The following is a 21,692-nucleotide window of genomic DNA, read 5'->3' as shown; positions in this document are numbered from 1 at the left end:
CTTGAGGAGTGAGCAAACACTAGCTTTGCACCGTAGGGAATTGGGGTAAGTGGGTGCAGGACATCTATTAGCCTTTCCACCACTCCTGTGATCCTCCCGGAGCCACTGCTTACCTTTCTGGCTCACTCTATACACCCCCCCTGGTCCCAGCAAAAAGAGACACATTGCATCTTGCCACCGTTGCAGTGGAGCCCCACCTCACCAGACTATGGAAGAGGAAGGGGGCGTCAACCAGAGCCCTGATTGTGATGGTGAGGGAAGGACATGAATTGAACAGCGACGAGGTGCGCCACCTGCACGATGGCTAGAAAAGAAAGCCCACTCTGACATCAGCGTTCTCATGTCTTCCTTGTTCCTACTCCCATCTGCCACCCTCCATGCATGCTCACTTGCTTTTCTCCTTCTCCTTCTCATCACCTTGAACGCTTGCTCGCCCTCTTACCTTTAAACGCGTTCTTCTCCTGCACCTATTTCCATCCTTTCTCAACCACCTCAAGCCCATTTCATCTGTTCATCTTTGGCACCTTTGTACTGCTGCGGGAAGGAAGGGGCTGTCCTCATTGTTTGCCCCTCTGGGTCTGCCCATAGAGAGGCAGGATTTGTGCTTGTTCTATATATGCGTCTGCTTTTTGAGGGGGGGATCATCCCTGCCTCGTCAGTCGAGATTCAGGTAGGGGTCTCCTGTTTCCCTTCTTCTGGCTCGAAACCACAAAGCACCATCTAATGCGCTATGTAATGAGAGCACCACATTATTCCAGCCCCACTATTTCATCCTCACTTGCCTCTTCCACTACACTATCAACAAAATGTCAGTCACATATGTTTGTTTGTATAAGCTTTATTCGAAACAATTCTCATAAAAGCACATAAAATCAACACAGTTATACAATAATACATTATTACGGATTAAAAATTCATTAAACATAGAGTACAGCTCATACAACATTTGCATATAAAAACCATATTTACAAATAGTATTACATTAATCATTGTTGAGAGGAATACCTTGTTACCTGCTTCCCCCCAGGGACCGTCTTCTAATTGCCCATGCCCAACCCAGGTATTTAGCTACCCCTATGACTATCGAATCCTGAGTTGTTGTACGTAGGATTCTTAGAGCCACTGTGCTGTCTCGTGTCCCCAAGTTTTTGCATACCGGCGAGAGCCATTTTCTCCTCGGATTCACATAAGTGTGGCATACGAAAAGAAAATGGCCTATGCTCTCCTCGGCATTTTCGCATGCTGGACATAAGTTATTGGTGGGTCTGTGCCAGCCAGATGTCAGTTTCTTGAGGGGGATAGATCCTGATCTTAGCTGAAATACAAGTTTCCTGTCCATTGGTACCGTGATGTTGTCCCAGTAATTTTCCAGGGCAGGAAAAATTTTTATCTCCAGGAAGCGACCAGTCATAGAGTCGGCCCTGGTGTCATTCAGCATCTTACCGCCAACCCAATCCCAGTATTGTTCTTTAAGGGCTTCTTTGCTAGGGAAGATCTCTCCCTCAGGGTTATTCCAAAGATTTGAAAACCCTAAGTTTACTAACATGGACTTCAGATGTTTTAGCCATTTTATCTTATGGAAGGTATCTTCCTTGATAATCCATTGAAAACCCTCCGCATATTGTCTTATTTCTGGAGTCGTCCAGAGACGTCTCCAGTAAAGGACTGGGCGCAATCGGGCTCTATCTACAATGGTGCGTCTACCTAACTCCAAAAACAGTGGGGTTAAGGGGGTACTCTGTGGGAGTCTTGTAATCCCTCGCATAAACTTGTTCTCTGAAGTCTGAAGAGCCGCTAAACCATCCCAGGCCCATAGCTCCGCGCCATATAATGTGGCACCCAAAACCTTTGCGTCATACACTATTAATGCGGGTTTTATGGGTTTTGTTTTGGATTTGCGGTGTTCCCCCCTTAAAGCACCAGAAAGCTGCTGGTGCTTTAAGACCACTTTATCTACATGATGCGTCCAGCCAATGCCCTCTGCGATCTGTACACCCAGGTACGTAAATTCTTTGACAATGTCTAACCTACTGCTGTTTAAGGTTACCTTGGGGTAGTTCCTGCGTCTGGGGGAAAAAGCCATTAGTTTTGTTTTTCCCACATTTACCTCTAGCCCATGCTCAGTGCAAAAAGCATCAAAAATGTTTAATGCACGTTGCAGCCCCATGGGGGTCTTAGACAAGATAAGAGTGTCGTCAGCGAACATCAGGATCGGAACCCTGGTGTCCGCTAACGATGGGGCATCAACACTAGCCTTCAGCATCCTCTCAACGATTCCGTTAATAAATAACGAGAAAAGTAAAGGGGCCATGGAACAGCCCTGTCGAACACCCCTTTCCACTGGGAAATCCTCTGTTGTCTCTCCACTTCCACCCCACTGGACTCTAGCGAAGTTGGATTCGTGCAGTCGCATAATTAATGTTAGCAGATCAGCAGGGATCCCCAACTTTTGCAAAACCAACCATAACTTAAACCGGGGGACTAGGTCGAACGCCGTCCGCAGGTCGACGAACGCGACGTACAGGCAGCCCCTTCCCAGTACAACGGTCTTCCACCTTAATATGGTAAAGCGGAAGACCTGATCGATGGTACTGGTTGCTCGCCTGAATCCCGCTTGGTATGGAGAAAGGGCGTTGTTGTCTTCAACCCAGTCCATAAGCTGGTTTGTTACCATTCTCCCAACTACTTTCTGTATGGTGGCTATTAAGCTTATGGTCCTATAGTTTGCAGGCAGTGAACGATCTCCCTTCTTGTGGATGGGGATAATGGTTGCGCCTTTCCAGAGGTCTGGGACCACTTCCCCCTTGGCTAGGGCATTCGCTACAAGGAGGGTATATCTCGCCCATCTGGTCATATCGTGTTTAAAAATATCAGGTGGAATGCCATCTGGACCTGGCACCCTCCCACATTTCGCGGAACCAATGGCAATTTCCACTTCTCTAAGGGAGAACAAATCGTCGGTTGCATAAACCGGTGTTATACTATCAGCTGCCACAGGATGGTTAACTTCCGCGTACTGAGGTCTGAAGTAATCAACCCAAGCTTCCTCTGCTACATTGTTGTCTGGCTTCGCAGGACCGGCTCCACTACCCCACTTGATGATTTTCCAGAATGCCCTGGAGTCTTTACTATCAGAGGCCTCTTTTAGTTCGGCCCAGTGGCCTTCATCCCAATTCTTTTTTGCACGATAGATGGCCATCTTGTACAGTTCCCTATTCTTTGTCACAGCGGCGCGGTCCCTATTCCTTATGGCTTGTCCCAGGGCTAATCGTGCTGATCTACAATGACTATCAAACCACCTTCCCACTTCTTTAGATTTCTTCCCTTTCCTTTTTTTAATGAAGAAGCATGGTCTCAGGAGGGAGAATAACTTATTGTGGATTTCGGTGATTCCACTATCCCCTGGAACCACTGGAACCGCTGTTTCCATCGCGGAAATTGCACAATCTACAGCATTATTGATGCAAGTCATAGTGGCCTCGTTTGCCAGTACCTTGGGCCATTTTAACCTGCGTTCATCATTACTCATAACAGGGGTTTCATCGTATATCACTAGAGGGTTACCCGCACCAGTATTCCACCACCTATGAGTCACACAGAGGGGGTTGTGGTCACTTTCAACCCGGGGCCTAACTGTCATGTCAACAACCCCTTTCCACAGTTGGAGACTGCACAAAATGTAATCGATTCGGCTCCTGTTGATGCCATTGTCAAAAGTGTAGCTGCCCTCCTTGTCCCCAGGTGTCCTCCCGTTCAGTGCTCTTAAGCCATGTTCCATACAAATTCCATTCAGTGATAAGATCTCTTTTGTCCATCTCCTTACAGGTTTTAGGCATAGAGGTGGTAATCCCCAGAGATTGTCCTCTTCGCTCTCCAAGAGGTCATTTGTACAGTCCAGAGGTTCAAAAGTCCTGTTGAGGTCCCCTACAATTATCGTTACACTTTCCTGGGACTTGGTCTCAATGGCAGTAGACAACAGCTCAATGGTGGGTAAATTGGTTACGTTGCTACCTCTCACGTAGACATTGTACAAATCTATTAGTTGACCCTTTGCTACGGAGATTCTTAATAATTGCAAATCACAATTTCCCAGGTCCAACATTTTGATGTTGACCTGCAGGTCCTGTCTAACCCAAACAGTTAAGCCTCCCTTGGGCCGCCCTCTTCCCCCTTTTGACGCTGGTATACAATAGTTCAAATAACCAAGACAGAAAAGGGGATCACAAGCCCAGGTTTCTTGGAAGCAACAGATGTCATACCCACTTATAAAATCCACCCAGGATTGGGAATCCAATTTACTTGCCAGCCCAGCGACATTCCAAGATAAAAGCGTACCAATGCTAGCATCTAGCCCATCTCGGGTGTTAGTCAATGGAAATACTTGGGCTAACATAGGGCTTTCAGTAGAATTAGTCTGCCTTTCTTGGTCATCTGTCGGATCCACTGTCGTATTGGCTGGGTATGTTATCTTGGCATTTGTATTTAGGGTTCCCAGTCTAGAACCACCTTCTTCGACCAAACCCCCCGTCTCGATGTAATTGACCAATAAGTTTGTAACAGTTGTATTACCATGAACATCACATTGCCCTTCTGGCTCGTTAGTGTTCCCTCCTAAACTGTCAGTACTGGTTTGTCAATATCCCCATCCCGGCTCCTGCCATCCTACATGAGGGTTGTAATATGTGTAAGTGGTATGATTATGACCTACAGGAGGAGGTGGTAAGGGATTGACTGGCCATGATACAGTAGGGGGAATAAGGGGTTCATTGAGTAAACTAGTTGTTACACTAGTCGGTCGGGGGTAAAAAAAGGTAAGGTCTACAATTCCGATACCTCCATTATTTGTTCCCCATCCCTGCCTTGTTATCCATCCCGCCACCCTTGGGTCTTGGAAATTGACCACTATGCAAACCCCACCCAAGGTTTTCGATGTATATCCCATCCAATCTATTCTCCTTACCCCTATGATTAGCCCGTCGATGTCACCAGGCAGAGGACGGTTTTCCTTTAGCCAGTGCATGATCTTGTTTTTGAGCATCTGGAAAGTTTCATTCTGTCCTGGGGGTAATGGTGGGACGTTTATAAGAACTGCTACATAGGGAAAGGAGTCTGGGGTGAGATTAATTGGTGGTTTTCTGTAGGGTTGTTTTGCCACGGGCGGTGGGATAGATTTGGGAACTTGGGGGACATATTGGGGGACAGGCTTCAGCGCCTGTTGTTTGTTATTTATTTGGGATGGTACTGAAGTTTTACCTACCAACAAACCTGTGTTAGCCCTATTCCCTCCCACCGGAATATTCTGAGCTTTCTGCGTGCTATTAGTTACGTTTGCGTTTGTTGGTACTATTCCCGCTTGGTGACGCACTGTAGCCTCAGCACTCGTTGCGATTGGTGGATTTTGTGTCGGGGGGATTGTGGGCTGTGTAGGGTGTATTATGGTCGACTGAGGTAAATCAGGGCCAACGTTTGCTCTCTCTGTTCTGTCTGAGGATTTTGTAATGGCTTTAACTGTAGGTTTGCTCAGTTTGGGAGGTAAAGGAGAGCTATTTCGGGGATTTCTTCCCTTATCCTGAATAACAGGGTTGTTTAGGACCTGAGAGTTTGTGCTTACTTCCACCCTATTCGCTTTAATCAGTGATTTTGTGGAATAAAAATTGTCTAAGGTAGTCTGTTCAAAATGGTTTAGCCTATCTACAAGCTTTGCAATTCTATCCTCAATGGGGGTGAGTAGTGATCTAAACAATTTTTCCAATTCAGGGAGAACAATTACAAGTGATTGCTCCTTATCTTTACATGGTACAGTGGAGTCGGTACAAGGATTGTCATCTCCGTCCTGGCTGTTCAAGGAGACAAGATTAGTAGGTGTAACACTTTCTGTGCTTTGAGTTTCGTTAGTAGCTACCTCTCCTGTGTTCACGAGTTTATGTAACTTCCTGAGTTTTTGAGGGGGTTTGACCACCCTTTTACATTTTCTTACAGATGCTGGTCGTTTCCGTTTGGACCCGATTTTGGGTTGGGCCAATGTAACCTGGGCGCCAGAATCAGTGAGCGGTGCTGGTAGGGTTTTGCCGCCACAAGGATTATTTAGTTCTATCACAACATCCTTGTTTGGTTTTTGGGCCTGGACCTCAAAATGGTCGTTTACAACTGGCAGGTTCACTGATGACAGAGGAGTTACCAGGGTGGGGTAAGCTAGATTTGAAAACTTATCCGTTGAATTCTTAAGTATTTCGATTGACAGCCTACGCTCTGCGCGCTTCTCTGCCAAGGTCAACTCTTTGTCTATTACCAGTGAACGATTAAAGAAAAATGTATCTAAGGGGCCAATTGCCAGTGGACCAGACTCTACAGGAGGAGTTATTTGATGGCTATTTACAGAGTTTGTTGATGTAGACGTTGCCATGTTAAACACTAAACAAATCCAACTTTTCTAAGCCACTTACTGGAGGTGATACTATATGTCACTGGTAAGGGGGGTGGCCCAGCCCGGCCTCCTTCGGCCTCGGACGGCCACAGACGGTCCCGCCCTTGTCCCGGGCTTCTCCCGCGCGCTCTCCCGCGCTGCGGGAGTACTTGTGGCTTAATAAGGAGTATGAACACAATAGGTGGAAGGGGTAGGAGGGGTCGGGGAGAGCGGCCCAGGTGTAGCTGATCAGGGCTGGCGGGTGCTCCTGGGAAATGCAGTCCCAAGGAGCTCACGCACTCGCTCGCAGCCCCGTGCAAGTACTTCCCTCGGTGTCCCCTTCAAGGCGCTGCGGTCAACACTCCTCACGCAGCGGGACCCGCGGAGCGGGTTCCGCAAGAAGTAGGCTGGCAGCAGGCGATTCCAAACGGGCAGAAACAAAAGCAGCAAGGCGTCCCACTCGCCGTCTCAGCGAGAGCAGATGATAAGGGCTCGGTGGAAGGGTAGGAGGGGTCGGGGAGAGCGGCCCAGGTGTAGCTGATCAGGGCTGGCGGGTGCTCCTGGGAAACGCAGTCCCAAGGAGCTCACGCACTCGCTCGCAGCCCCGTGCAAGTACTTCCCTCGGTGTCCCCTTCAAGGCGCTGCGGTCAACACTCCTCACGCAGCGGGACCCGCGGAGCGGGTTCCGCAAGAAGTAGGCTGGCAGCAGGCGATTCCAAATGGGCAGAAACAAAAGCAGCAAGGCGTCCACATATGTTTTTACAAGTCGAGAGGGATTACTATTGGTGGGGGGGGGGGACTTTCGGGGGTCACAGGAGTCAACACCTATTTCAAACCTTTGCTTTGATTTATTTTGTGACAAACCCCAGGGGCATGTGTCTGCTTGGCCCCTTCTTGCACAAATCACCTCGACCACCCCCATGGATGTCACTTTCCTACTAATACTCGAATCTAGACTGCCTTCGAATGTTATACAGTTTTGTATCGACTGAAGTCATATTAGCACCCATAATTATTTATATTCCCTCCAATATTACCTAAGTATGCCAATCATAATCTACATTTGGACAGTCACACTCCAAAAAAATTAATTTTGATTTTCATGGTCTAAAGAAAAATTTAAATTTACGTCGATGAGCTAACCTCCTGGATGACGGACATTATTGTCAGAAACAAAAGCTTTCCAGGGATCAAATAATGTCAATTTCCGAAAACCTTCCTTTGAAATATAGAAACACAGATTTCTTCAGCCATGCCCAATGTTCAGCGATGATATCTTCTGCTTCATTCATGCTTGTATTTCTGCTGAATTCTCTTGGTGCCAAGAAGAGTGTATGCGAGAGCATCTAGAGAGGAATCCAAGTGAAGGAGAGAATTCCTACATCTGTGCTGCAAGGGTAGTCAGTGGCTCAAACCCTTTCTAGGTCTGATGTGATGTAAAGTGTGAGAAGTTGGCCTGGTATATGCTGTCCTCTAGTTAAAGTGGGCACCTTGCACCAGTCCAAACGACCCTTATTGATGATTAGGTTAAAGGCAACCTTTACTGAAAGCTATCCTAGTGGTAGCTATGGAGAGCAGCCTTCAGGCTAAGTCTCGAAGGAATGTAAAGCAGCTTGGTTTACCAGATTATAACCTCCTGAATGACCAAATGAAAGGAGAACCACACAAGGTATATATATAAAATATATGTATTTATTTCGAAACACTCTCTACTAACCTCTTTATGAGATTAGAGAACAAGGCGCACAATATTACAGTACTAGAACGACAGTAAATAGCACAATACACAGTGGACCCCAGGGGGAGACCAAACCAAATATTAAGAAAGTGGTATAACAACCACAACTTGACTAGACACAGTGCCTAGAGCATGTAGAATCGCTGGAACTCCAAGGAACCACCCAAGGTAGTGACACAGGGGACCTACGGGAGACGCGTGCAGTGTGAGAACACAGCCATGAGCTCCGTACAATCCTATGGGAAAGTCGCGGTTGGAATTTTAAAGATTAAGGACACTTAGGAGAGGACTTTGAGCAAACCCTTTCAAACTTAGAAGGTTCTAAGGCCAGTACCCATGTGAGCACCGGAGTACTCGTGTTACCTAACCCAGGGAAGCCGGGTGCATGGGTGTCAAATGGTGTCGGGAATCTTTGTCGTTTTCAATGGCGTGATGTTGCAAAGTGCTGCTGCCGAGAAAAGGAGAAGTGTCCGGTGTGATCCAAGCCTGGATCAGAGCTGAAAAGAACCTGAAAGCAGAGGGGACAGAGTCTGGGTCACTTCAGGGTGACCAGGGGCACGATAGGCCAATGCCCAACAATGTCGGGTTTTTCAGGTGAGATGAGGTGAAGCTTGACTTTGCAGCCACGGGAACCAGGAGACGTCAACGACAACCAAAGTCTGCAGGCAAGCTGTCCCATGAAGGATGTCGAGTGCTGGGGGGTCAGTGTCCGGATTGGAGACCAACAAGCCTTGGCAACTACAACCCACACGGTTAGAGAAAAGATGCTTTGGTGTGAACCAGTAAGGTTCTGGGACTCCCCAAGTGATGGAGAGTCAGGGCACATCTGGAGCAACCAGGAAAGCCCACTGAAAGTTAAAGTTTCCTTCTCAGGGACCCACAGGTCGACAGACCAGGGATCGCGAAGGGTCCTCGAGAGGAATCACAAAATACCAGCCCACGGAACACTCGTGGAGTGTAGGCTGGTAATCTTCAGTGAAATCAATGCTCGGGCTCTGGACTACAAGTAGCCCAAAGCACAGCCTCAGGGATTGTCAAAAAGCATATGCTCTTGAAAATATGCATGGTGTCCAGGGATACGGGTTGCATGGTCCCCACGAGGGGTGCGGGTCTCAAGTTTGCTGAGAGCACTGGACGACCTCGGGGAAGCTTGGTAACCCCCTCCTGTGTTGCAAAATCTTCGCAGTCCTTCAGAAGCTGCGTAGATATAAACCGGTCAGATGCATTTCAGGTGCCTGCCTTGCAGGGGAGTAACTCCTTTACTCCAAGGGAGATTCTTCGGTCATCCAAAGTAGTGTAGATTGCTGAAGTACTTGGTTTCTGTAGTAGAGTTTCATCCAGGTAAATCTAAAGTCCTTTAGCCAGGGGTTCCTACTTTATACCCAAGGAAGGGGTGGGACAAACTCTGGGGACCCACCTATGGAAGGGTCAGGACAGAGGGGTGGCTACACCCATGTCCTTTGTCCAGTTTCATGCCAGAGCTGGGGCTGATAGCCCCTGCAACTAGTTTGAGCTGGACTATGCACAGGGACACCAAATGTGCCCCCAGTGCAGACATCAAAGCACTCTCAGAGTGCACCCACCCAGCCCCAATACACTAAAGCCTGTCTGGAAGGTGGTCACACTCCCTGTGACAAGAAACCTATTGTCCAGCCGTCCCCTGCTGGAGTTTCGTCCAGCAGCAGGAGGGCAGGCTTGTGTCTGTGGCTGGTGGTATTCATTTTGTGATGCCAGGGTTTGTGAAGCTGGTACCAGGTGTACCGGTGTTGTCATATTTCTCCCACTAGTAGGGTGGAATCATACCTCCCACAACAGTTACTGGTGTGGAGGTATGATTCCAAGGTGTTTGACACCAAACACAACATGTTTCCATGCAGCCGTTTTAAAGTTAGCATTTACCGCGAGCTTATAATGCACTTAAGTATATATGGTTGGATGCATCACAAACAACCCCAGAATATAGGTTCCGAAAGCTGCAGAGGGGCTCTGCTATTGCATGGGCACCCTCTCACATAAAACCCAGCAACCTGCCCTCAGGATTGATAAGGCCTGCCATAGGGGTGACTGATAGGTTTATATGTGCAGTGATTAGGTTAGAGATAGTGAACCTATATCTAAGTAAGGGGTGCATGCACCACCTTACACAGGCTGCTGTAGTAGACCTGTTGTGTCATTTTGAATGGTCTGCCAGGGGTGGCATAATCCATGCTGTAGCCCCTGAGAGGCCTCTGGGGTACCTATGCCCTAGGTACATAGTATACCATATACTAGGGACTTATAATGGTACCCAATCTGGAGTGTACCTAAAGTACATGCAATCAATTTATAGGAGAAAGCAGCTAGGCTGGGGTTCTGGATAGCAGGATTCCAGCCAGTCTAAGTCGAAAACAGTGAAACATCAGCAAAAAGTGGGGGTAACTATAAGAAGCAGATCCTACTCTCCTACATAAAGCAATCACCATCTTTCAGTGGGCAGTGCCCACCTGTAATTTGCGGTGGCTAAAAATTCGAACACAGTGAAACTTATCCCGGTAAAGTGTGCAGTTCATCTCCGTTAAAACTGACCAATTATTTACTTCTCTTCCAGGGGCAAAGACAGGTGTCGCCACTTTGTCATCAACCAATTACGAAATGGACATTACATTGTTTCAGGAGACACTTGTGCACACAAGAGCCTTGCCGCACTCATCAACTACTACAAGACTTCAGAAATTGAACCTTTTGGCGAACTACTCACAACCTGCTGCTCTCAGGTATACATTATGCAAAATGTATTTGAAGTCATTGACAGCTTGTTCAGTTACAGGAGATTGTTGAAATAACTAATTAATGTCGTTTTGTAGTTATCAATAGTTGGTTCTATTTTTTCTCATATAAAAATAAATGTGGGGCTTATTTTGAGCCAGTTTATGTCGCTCTTGCAGCATGAGACGTGGTGCAAGAGCAATGCAAACCTCCCATGTGATTTAAGACGACACGCAAGGCTACCTTGCTTGGCCCTGAGTGGCTCCATAATATGGAGGAAGGCACCGGAGCACAAATCGCTGTGTTGCCTTACTCTTCCCTGGGAAGGCATTCCATGGGCGTTGCGTGGGTGTTCCCAAACAACTCCCATGCTTTTGACACATTCCCAGATTTACCAGAACTGGTATGCCCGGTAATGCGCCAAAAAGATACGCCTTCTCAGGTGAGGTGTAACGTGGAGAAATGTCTTTATTTCTCCCCGTTATTTCCTCTTTCTATGCATTCTGCAGGACACATAGAAAGAGGATAATGCCTCTCAGGATTGTGTTTGTGCAGGAAGGTGTCCCTTCCTGCACAAAAACAATCCTGCATGCAACGCAGGCACCCTGCGTTGGCGCTAGGCTGGAAAAAAGGGTGGCAATACAGGGAAAAGGCAGGAATGCACAGTATTGCCTTAAATATGGGCACAGTCATGCCTTTTCCATGTCATGCAGTGGCACTGTACTACGTGACATTCTCGTAAATAGGCCCCATAATTTTTAATTCTTCGACATACCATTAAACCTGCTTCTACCAGTCTGTTGTTTTGAATTGCCTTTTGGTTTTAATTCCACACAGTAGTGTGCTCTGGCTTCTCTCTTGTGCCAGTCCAAGATTTCTGGAGTGATGATACATTTTGAACTGGCTAAGCAGAGAAGGCATATGGCACCACTTCAGGAGCCACACACCTTTTTCAAAACTGCTGGGTTAACCTATCTGGTTGCTGCAAGGTTGACTTCACTGAACTTTGCTGTTCCACATTTAGGCCAGCTAATGCTACTGTTGTTACATATGATGCCATCAACCACTGCTGGCATGCTACTCACCATGCAAGTGGAGATATTAAACAAACCAAGGAGGAAGCTCCATATGTAACTAGTGCTGCTTATTCTGTCAGGGTACATCTTAGTGCACATGATGCCACTCAGTGTGCCTCTTTGCTTTTTAATTTGCCATGGTGACAATGGATATGCTAAAAATGTCCATGGAATGACTTGCCATTCCAAGGGCTGCTCAGTATACATTGGTGATGCTCACTAGGCAAGGGGCGGCTCTGTATGCAAAGAGGTGCTCAGTATGCATCTGGAAAGCTTGGTATGTGAAGGCCGCTGCTCAGTATACATTGTCAATGTTTAGTATGCCAGAGCAGTACACATTGGTGATGCTCAAAATGTCAGGGGCTGCTCAGTATGCATATACGTATACCATTATACATATATATTATGTATACTAGGAGTTCCTCGGTGTGAATTTGTCATGCCCTGTATGCCAGCGGCTGATCATTAGCCATTGACAATTACTTACAAATTCACCGGCTGTTCAGTATGCCTTGATGATGTTCGCAGTGGTAGGGGGTGCTATGAATGCACTGCTGACGCACAGTACTTATAGGTGATGCTAAAATGCCAGAATGTTGCTCAGTATGTATCGGTGACAGTCACTATGTGAAAGTGCTGCTCATCAACCCAAGGTGCTTTACACACATAGCAGGGTTCCTCTTCTCACACTAAGATCCTTGAGGCTCCATCCCCAATGTCAGATTAAAATTGAGCCTTATGATGCCCATCGGTGCTCCATGCTGGGAGGTTGGAATGGTAATCCAGTGTTAGGTTCTCTCTAAGGGATGGGTGAGACAGGTTCTATTCTTCTTCTCGCCACACTCTAAATCTGCTGAAGCTCCTACATTTCCTGGTGTGGAAGAGAGTGGTAGGAGTAGCATCTCCTGACTCTTTACTCTTTCACAGATGCCTCTGAGACCTCTAGGAAGCCACTGAAGCAGTTAGTAGATGGGTGCAGATATAAAATTACTTATGTGTAAACCTGGGAGATGTCGTAAAGAGACCATGCCTGCATCCTACCACCCCAAGATTTTACTGGTAGCTTTCTGGCACATTGAACTGCTGTTTTGTAAATTGGAGCACATCAGATGACCCTGGCATACAAAGACAACACCCTAGCATATGATGGCAGCAATTGTAATGGCGATTGTTAGAAATGGGGGGTCTCGAGCTGGCCGTGGTATACACCCTGTCCAAGTAGGGGCCCTTCCTTCTAGTGAGGGTAAGGGAGTTACACACCCAAGATAACCATGCAGGAGAAGTGTTGCGTTAATTCTTTACTGTGAGGAGAAGCAATACGCTGAATTCCGAAAGCGACTCCTTACTGTTGGGCGATGTGATGGAAATTTGGCTCACAGGTGCGATGCGTGGAAAATCCAGGCGCGCTTGGTCAATGCTGTGGCGAAACAGGCGCTGCATCAATTCTTCCAGCTGTGGACATGTGAATCGTCGATTCCTTCAGCCGCACAGCATGGCCTGTGTCAAAGTCAGAGCATGGGTCAACTGCACGGCAAGCTTGGGTGGGAAAAACGGCACTGAATGCATGGATTTTCAGCTTTTGAAGCAGCAAACCCACCTCCAAAGGCCCAAAACTGGAATTGGCACCACTACACAGGTCAGAACTCCCAGCAGAGGCATTCAGGAGAGCTGCAGATGTAGTCTTTACTGGCCCTGAGACTTTCAACAGGAGGCAAGCACACACAAGCCCTTAGAGAACCTTGATAAGCAGGATAAGAAAGCAAAGTCCAGTTATTTCACTGTCCACAGACAGAAGCTGCAATTGCAGGCCAACACAGCAAAGTGGCAGTACTCCTCCTGACTGCTCTTCAGCTCTTCTTCTTGGCAGAGTCCTCATTTCAGAAGTGTTCTAAAAATGTGGGGTTACAGGTCCAATACGTATTCCCCATTCTGCCTTTGAAGTAGGCATACTTCAAAGGATAGTCTTTGTAGTACACAGATACTGCCTTGCTCTGCCCTGGCTCCAGCCACACTACAGGGGGATGGAGACAGTATTGTGAGAGGACAGGCACAGCCCTATTCAATTATCACTGACAACTCCTCCCACCACTCTAGCTCAGGAAGGCCCATCAGCCTGGTGATAGGCAATCAAGACATGCAGGGCACACAACAGCCCTACTGTCAGTCTAAACCAGACGTGGATTCCACAGGCAGGCAGAGGCACAGGATGGTAAAGCCAGAGAATGCCCACTTTCTAAAAGTGGCATTTTCAAACACACAATTTTAAAACCACCTTCACAGAAAGATATGTTTTTAAATTCTGATCTCAGGGAGCCCAAACTCCAAATATCTATCCCTTCCCAATTGAAAGTTACAATTGTAAGATTTTACAAGGCAGCTCCAATGATAACATATGGGATAGATAGTCCTTGCAATAATGAAAAAAACGAAATTAGCAGTATGTCACTATCAGGACATGACAATCACACCAGTACATGTTCCCGTTCACATACCCTGCACCCTGCCCACAGGGCTACTTTAGGCGTACCTTAGGGGTGCCTTACATGTAATAAAAGGGAGGGTTTGGGCCTGGCAAGTGGGTGCACTTGCCAAATCAACATGGCAGTATGAAATTGCACTTCCAGATACTGCAGTGGCAGGCCTGAGACATGTTTACAGGGCTATTTATGTGGGTGGCACAAACAGTGCTGCAGGCCCACTAGTAGCAATTGAGTTACAGGCCCTGGGAACACACAGTGCACTTTACCAGGGACGTACCAGTAAACCAAATATGCCAATCATGGATAACCAATCACCATCATATTTTTCAACATGAAGCATTTGCACTTTTGCACTGATCAGCAGTGGTAAAGTGTCCAGAGTCCAAACACCGGCAAATATGAAGTCCAGCATACAGTCAAAAATACAGGCAGAGGCAGAAAGCAGAAGAAAAAAGACAGGGGTAACCACGTCAAGGATGCCATGTCTAACAGCGCTTTGTTTTTGACATTAGAAATGTGAAGGGACATTAAATGTAAAGTGTGGTGAATATCATTATAGCTATTGGACCAATATAAACAACTGATATTTCTATGAAATATGTTTTAGCACCAGATGTCTTCTGCGGCATTGCATAGTTATCAGCAGTGCATCTGTTGTTCCTATCAGTCAACACATCTTCTATAGGTACGCATGTATTACTTGCTGGAATGGGGCACTGCTATGTAGTATTATATCTGACCTTGTTTTATAATTATGGAATTTATTGCCGAATTTGTCAGACGATGAATCATCAGAAACAAAAAGTGGTAAAATAAGGATATTTTACAGACTTAAAAGCTGTCCGACCAGAAATCTTTACTAAATGAGAAATTCAGCGCTCAGACCATATGCTTTTCTCCAGAGGAGGGGGCTAAGAGAGCCAGTCATGCATTATGCAGGGCTGTATGACGGAACCATGCATGCCAGAACCATGCATGGCTTAACAACACAGTCAGCACCATGACTGCGTCATTACTATGAGTTTCTTTAGCACGCACGTTGTTACAACTTGGTTTAGGGAAGTGCTGGACATTGGAATAGTATAAATTACTATTCCAAATCCAGTTGGTGTATCAGCAGGGAAGATGTTAGACTACAATACAAGTCCAACACTGCGTTCCCTAAAGTAAGTCGCTGTAATGACTTGCGTGCTAAAGGAACGTGTAGTAATGTTGTAGTCGTGGTACTGATTGCATTGTAAATGCACTACGTGGCATTTTCGGAGTGAAGGATGTTTCCCATTCTGCAGATGGAGTGTGGTAGAATAGGAGCACTTTAAATTCAAGGAGTGGAATTTATATGAAAGTTGAATGATTACGGTCCTTGGAAGAAGAAGCAAATCTTGACTGTGTTAAATGGGAAAATATTTGAGATAGTAAAAATATATCCGCATTCAGGCCTGCAGACAAAGGCATTTGATCTCCTCTTCTAGAACAGACAATGATGAAAGCCCAACTTGGCCATCATGCGTTGTTTGGGCACAATTCACAAAAGGATGTTATCTCCATGGCCCATCTTCCTAGTCACAGTCCTTACTGTCTGAGCACGTCCTACTGCTTTGGTAAGGATTGTTAGGAGGAAATCTTGCACTAGGAATATGTATTTAAGTAATCAGTGCTTTACGTTCACATCGTCTTCCTTGCACAGTCGTTACCATATGAGCACTTCCTGCAAGTTGATTTGTTCATCTTTAATTTTAATGCTGCCTAGTGGAAGTTGAACAGAGAGGATCTTTCATGCATCTATCACTAGGAGTAATGGAGGCTACTGGTAAGTAATCAGGACATTACCTCCTCATTCAGCCATCCTCATCACAGTCCTTACCGAATGGGCATTTTCTGCTTCTCCGGTAAGGACTGTGAATAGATAGACTTGATTTGCCATGTGGGTGGAAGTGAAACAGAGATAATATTTCACTCATTTATTATTATTATTATTATTAGTCAGATTTGTATTGCGCATGGCTGTCCCAGCGACGGGGCGTCCCAGCGCGACCCAAACCTAAGACATACGCCAAGGAGAATGAAGTGAGATGTTAACCAAGAAGGCCGGGAAAAAGCCAGGTTTTTATGGCTTTACGGAAGGCCAGATGATTCTGGATTACTCTGATGGGGACAGGCAGTGAATTCCAGAGTTTTGCCGCCAGACTACGAAAGGAACGGCCACCTGCTCTAGCTTTAAAAACACGGGGAATACAGACCAGCACACGGTCAGCCGATCTCAATAGGCATCGCGGAACATAAAACTCGAGCAAGTTAGACAGCCCCAAGGGGGCCTGACCGGACAAGATCTTGTGCGACATACAAAGCGCCTTAAACTGAATGCGTTTTTCGACGGGTAAACAGTGCAGCTTGGGGAGTGTGTGAGCAACTGAACAAGACTTTGGGAGTGCTACTAACAGACGTGCTGCAGCATTCTGAACCCTCTGCAGGTGCTTGATACTGGCCTTATTGGCGCCCAAATAAAGGGCGTTCCCATAGTCCAATCTGGACAGAATAGAAGTCTGGACTATGGTTTGTCGCACCTTGGGAGAGAAGAAACCCAGCAATGGTTTTAAACCACGCAAAAGCCCAAAGCAAACCCCTGCCACTGCTTTGGCTTGAAAGTCGAACATCAAACCCTGATCGGGCCACACCCCCAAGTTCTTCACAACCTCCTTGGGTATGGGGGCGGGTTTCAGATGCTCCGGCCAACACTGTTCAGACCATAGCTCACGATCCTTCCCGAACAGTAAAATCTCCGACTTGCTAGCGTTCAGTTGCAAGCAGTTGGCCGCCATCCAGTCTGCCACTGCTAAGCGGTCCTCCTTGAATTTAACAAAATTGTCGCCACAGTTCTTAGAAAAGCTGATCACCTATTGTGTGTCGTCGGCGTACAACACCAGTGACAACCCTCTATCTTTTGCTACTGCGGCCAGGGGGCGAACATAGATATTAAACAGAAGAGGGCTCAAAACTGAGCCCTGCGGTACCCCCTGACGCAGGGCAAACTCCTCTGAGTGGAATGGTGGCACAGACACTTGAAAGGACCTCCCCTCTAAGAAGGAGCTAAACCAGCCCAGGGCTACATCCCTGATGCCAATTTCCTGAAGACGAGTTAGTAAGATCGCATGGGAGATGGTGTCAAAAGCGGCACTTAGGTCCAAAAGGACCAAGGCTGCTGAATCACCGCCGTCCAGGCTGTCCCTGATAGCTTACGTCACTACCAGCAATACAGACTAAGTCCCATGCCGCGCTCAGAAGCCGTGCTGAGATGGATCCAGAATGGCATTCTGTTCGATGTATTCGCAGAGGGCAGAGTTGACGTGGAATTCCGCCACCTTTGCCAGAAAAGGCAGCTGGGAAATTGGCCGGTAATTGCCTGGTTCCGCAGGATTCAAAGAAGATTTTTTAAGTAACGGGATGACTTTAGCATGTTTCCATGCCCTGGGGACAACTGCAGATGCCAGGGACAGATTGACCAGGTCAATATCCCAAGGGAAGATCAGGGGGTGAAGCTGGCGAAACATGGCAGGGGTCAGAGGATCCGCCGGAGATCCTGACTTGATTTTCAGGCAAAGTGCCTCGAATTCCATAGGTGATAAGGGAGGAAAGGATAACAAGCTGTTACCTGCCGTGGGACCCGAGGGCCCCAAAGCCTCCACCCCAGCAAGCAGATCCCCCGCAGGCAGATTGAGATAGATCTGCTCAACTTTGTTCACAAAGTAATGAGCCAACTCATTACACTGGTGGTTAGAAACAATCGGGGAGACCACAGATGTACCCGCACTTTTCATACCTTTGAGCAGGGAGAAAATTGTCTTAGCCGGGTTAGTGCTGGCGAAGATTTTGTTGGCCACATACTCTGCTCGTGATCTCCGAATAAGCCTGTGGTACTGCTTAATGGCTGCCCAATATTCCATTTTTGCTGTGGAATCGTATGAGCGTCTCCAAGCACGTTCGAGCTGCTTGCAACCCTTTTTAGCTGTAATTAATGAGTTGTTAAACCAGGGGTTGGATGGCCCTCGAATCATCGCTCCCAATCTAGCTGGAATACAAGTATCCAAACTCAGTGGCACCCAATCATGGAAACGTGAAATCGCTAAATCCATGTCTAAAGGTAGCTGGGGCCTATGGCTAGACAGACAAGCAGAAAGCAGACCCAATTCCAGTTTATGCCATGGACGTTTTGGAGCTGGGGCTGGGCGAAAAGGGACAGCTTTTCCCTGCAATTGCAGCAAGAATGAGACCAAAAAATGGTCAGTCCACGCCTGAGGGGCCGGCGAAAGAACTTTTAGAGGGCTTAAGTTAGAGAATATTGGATCCAGTAGATGACCTGCCACATGCGTACCCTCAAGGACACATTGCACCAACTGGAAGGCCTCCAAGTCAGCCAAAAAACTAGAAATCTCGGCTTTCTCATACGTCTCAAAATGGAGGTTAACATCCCCTAGGATGGTAGCGTTTGCAGCCCTACTTGCATATAACGGAACTTTGCTCAGAAAGTCTTCCCTAAAACCATTAGCAGAGCCACGAGGCCGGTAGATTAGAAGACCGAACATAGTGAAGTTGTAATTCAGCATAATTTTAAACAATGCGCTTTCACAGTCCCCAATATTCTCTTTGCTAAGGCTGCAGGTATAAACATCCTTAACAATCACTGCGATACCGCCCCAGCGTCCCCCACCCCGATTAACTGCCTTCAACACATAGCCCTGAGGAAGGGCCAGCCAGGGCTCGGCCACCGAATCACTATCACAGACACTCCTCCACCCATTGCCTCCACTGTTAGAGGTGAGGAAAGACCACTACCCACCTCCAATCACTCTGAAATAACCCATTGTGCAGGTCTTGCTTGCCTGTGGAGTACAGTGCTGTCCGGCTCATGCTGTAAGTACTCCACCTTTTCGGAAATTGTGCCCAAGCTTTTTGCTATGGAGCTTTTAACTTGAATCTCAGGCTGGGTCAAGTTAAAAATATCAACCCCCCAACTCTACAACATTAAAAACCTAATTTTAGGGAATGTACCTTCTCCTGTGGTATCCAAGTTTTTGGTTTAGGAATGCTTGTGTCAGTGGGACAGGCTAAGCATGATCAGACAGTGCTAGGATGCACCAAGCTATTTGAGAGGATGTACCGCACAATTTATGTTGACAGTTGATATTTGGGTTTCTTGGCATTTGCGTCGTATTTAGAGGTTTGTAAAGAAGATCATAGGTGTTCCTCTAACAAGCATCCATCATGTCCACTGGCATGCCAAGCCTCTCCTCGTTTCAACATATCTAATACAATTTCTACTGCAGGTGATAGGGAAAATACAGGAATGCATCCTAAAGCTTTATTTTCAAGTACCTGAATTGTTTTGGTTTAATTTGCCTTTCAAATATCAATAGCATAGGTGACCAGCCTTAGATATTTTTCTAAATCTGTACTACAGAATTGGCACCAAAAATCTCACTGAGCAATTAAGCAACCCAGGGGGTATATTGACAAAAACGTGTGATAATTACCGCAAGAGTAGCGTAATGCAACTTTCAATATCGCGGCCCATCGTGGGAAAATAACCCCGTGACAACGTGGGATTCACAACAAGGCCGTACCATGCGATAGTCAGCAGATCATGCGCAAACTGTCCGCGTGAAAATCAATGCCACGCCGCATAAATGCAATACGCGAACGCAAAAGAAATGCGATGAGGCCAACCGGGGTACAAAAAGTAGCTAAAACCAGCCACAGGCCTGCAAATCTCATGCGTCATGCGTCAGGTGCACTATAAAAACCACAGAAAAAATACACCAAAAACAATCCAAAGCACGTAGCAACATGGATACACACTGACACAGCGCAGGGCCCAACTCAAACCCTACAACCCCCACAGACCACCAGCAAGGAACAACGGGGTCCGGGAAGGCCAAAGGGAAGAGGGAGAGGGAGAGGGAGAGGAAGACGGGGTGCAGATCGCAGGAAAAGAAGACCAGTGTCACGTAGGCGACAGAACATTACCAGCAACTGACCCACTAGCAGACCACCTGGAATGCAGTCGGAGTGCCGAGGAGGCCAATCCAGGAGGCCAATAGGCGCCAGGATGACGCGATTACCTAAACCAGGCACAAACCTGCTGCCAACAGGAAGGCAGCAACGGCGACAGGAGGTGGCAGTCCAGCACCACCGGAGGAGCTAAAGGAAACAGTCATCAGTGTGGAGACGCTGCAAGGAGTAGGGAGTACGGACACAGCTCGAGAGGACCTGACACAAAATCAACAGGGACTGTGGGGACGGGGGGAGTGGGCCCAATGGCATACATGCACAATGAGGTGTAGCACACTGCACATCCACAATCCCCCAGGTCCATGGGCCCGATCCTCTTGGCACACTGCAGCACACACACATACCACGAACAGCACACCCACATTGACGGCAACGAGGAACAACGGGCATAGCCGACATTGCAGAACAGAGGACACAACTGGCTCCGCACATGTACAGAAACATGCCTACTACATCTGATGGACCCGGAAACTGTGAAATGGAAATGTACACGTACGACATCACATCCGTCATGTAGACCAAATGTGCACTGTCCCGCAGAAGAATCCAGCACCCCCCAAACATTCACAATTTACATTGCCATACAGTCTGCATGCAGACCTGCACAATGCGCCAACATACATGTCAATGCAAAGTCAATACGCACCTCCCCTTCACATCGCAGAGGGGCACACAACACCTTCAGCAGAGCACAGAATACACCACATCAGTGATGCCGGAGAGGACCACCACACCGTCGACACCGACGCCCTACAACAGCAAATGGATAACCCACGCAACTCCCCACCAGGACCCGAACAGCCAAGCTACTCAGAGGAGAACACCGAGCCTGCAACAGACCACACAGCAGGAAGCACCCTCAAGCACAGCTGGCCCACGACACCTCACCCACCCACACATCGCACCCCAATGCCATCGTCCTGCATGCCAAAAGGAGATGGGCCAACAGGTGTGGGTGGGGGCCGAACCCATGGAATGCGAACCAGGACACTTACGTAGATGTCTAACACCCTTCAGGGGCCATCAACACCCCACTAAGGAGACCCACAGTGCCATAGAGACACATGCAGTTGCACATTCACAGTACAGAACCACGGGCAGGGGCGCTCAAATATCAGTCACACACCCATGTTGGCTCTGTGTATGATGACCCTGGATCTCCCCTTACAAATTGAGTGGGTGAC

General features: G+C 47.4%; 1 protein-coding gene across 1 annotated transcript in view; it reads left to right on the top strand.

The window, feature by feature from the left end:
- Positions 1 to 21,692, top strand: part of SH2D7 (SH2 domain containing 7) — a 214,931-nt gene that overhangs the window by 108,970 nt on the left and 84,269 nt on the right. The window contains exon 3 of the mRNA XM_085646307.1: positions 10,729 to 10,894. Coding sequence (XP_085502433.1) covers positions 10,729 to 10,894 — 166 coding nt within the window. The remainder of the gene's footprint in view (positions 1 to 10,728; positions 10,895 to 21,692) is intronic.

This window comes from Triturus cristatus, chromosome 3_1 (genome assembly GCF_964204655.1).
Source record: "Triturus cristatus chromosome 3_1, aTriCri1.1, whole genome shotgun sequence".
Classification (NCBI taxonomy): domain Eukaryota; kingdom Metazoa; phylum Chordata; class Amphibia; order Caudata; family Salamandridae; genus Triturus; species Triturus cristatus.
This window is presented reverse-complemented; position numbering and strand designations above follow the sequence as displayed.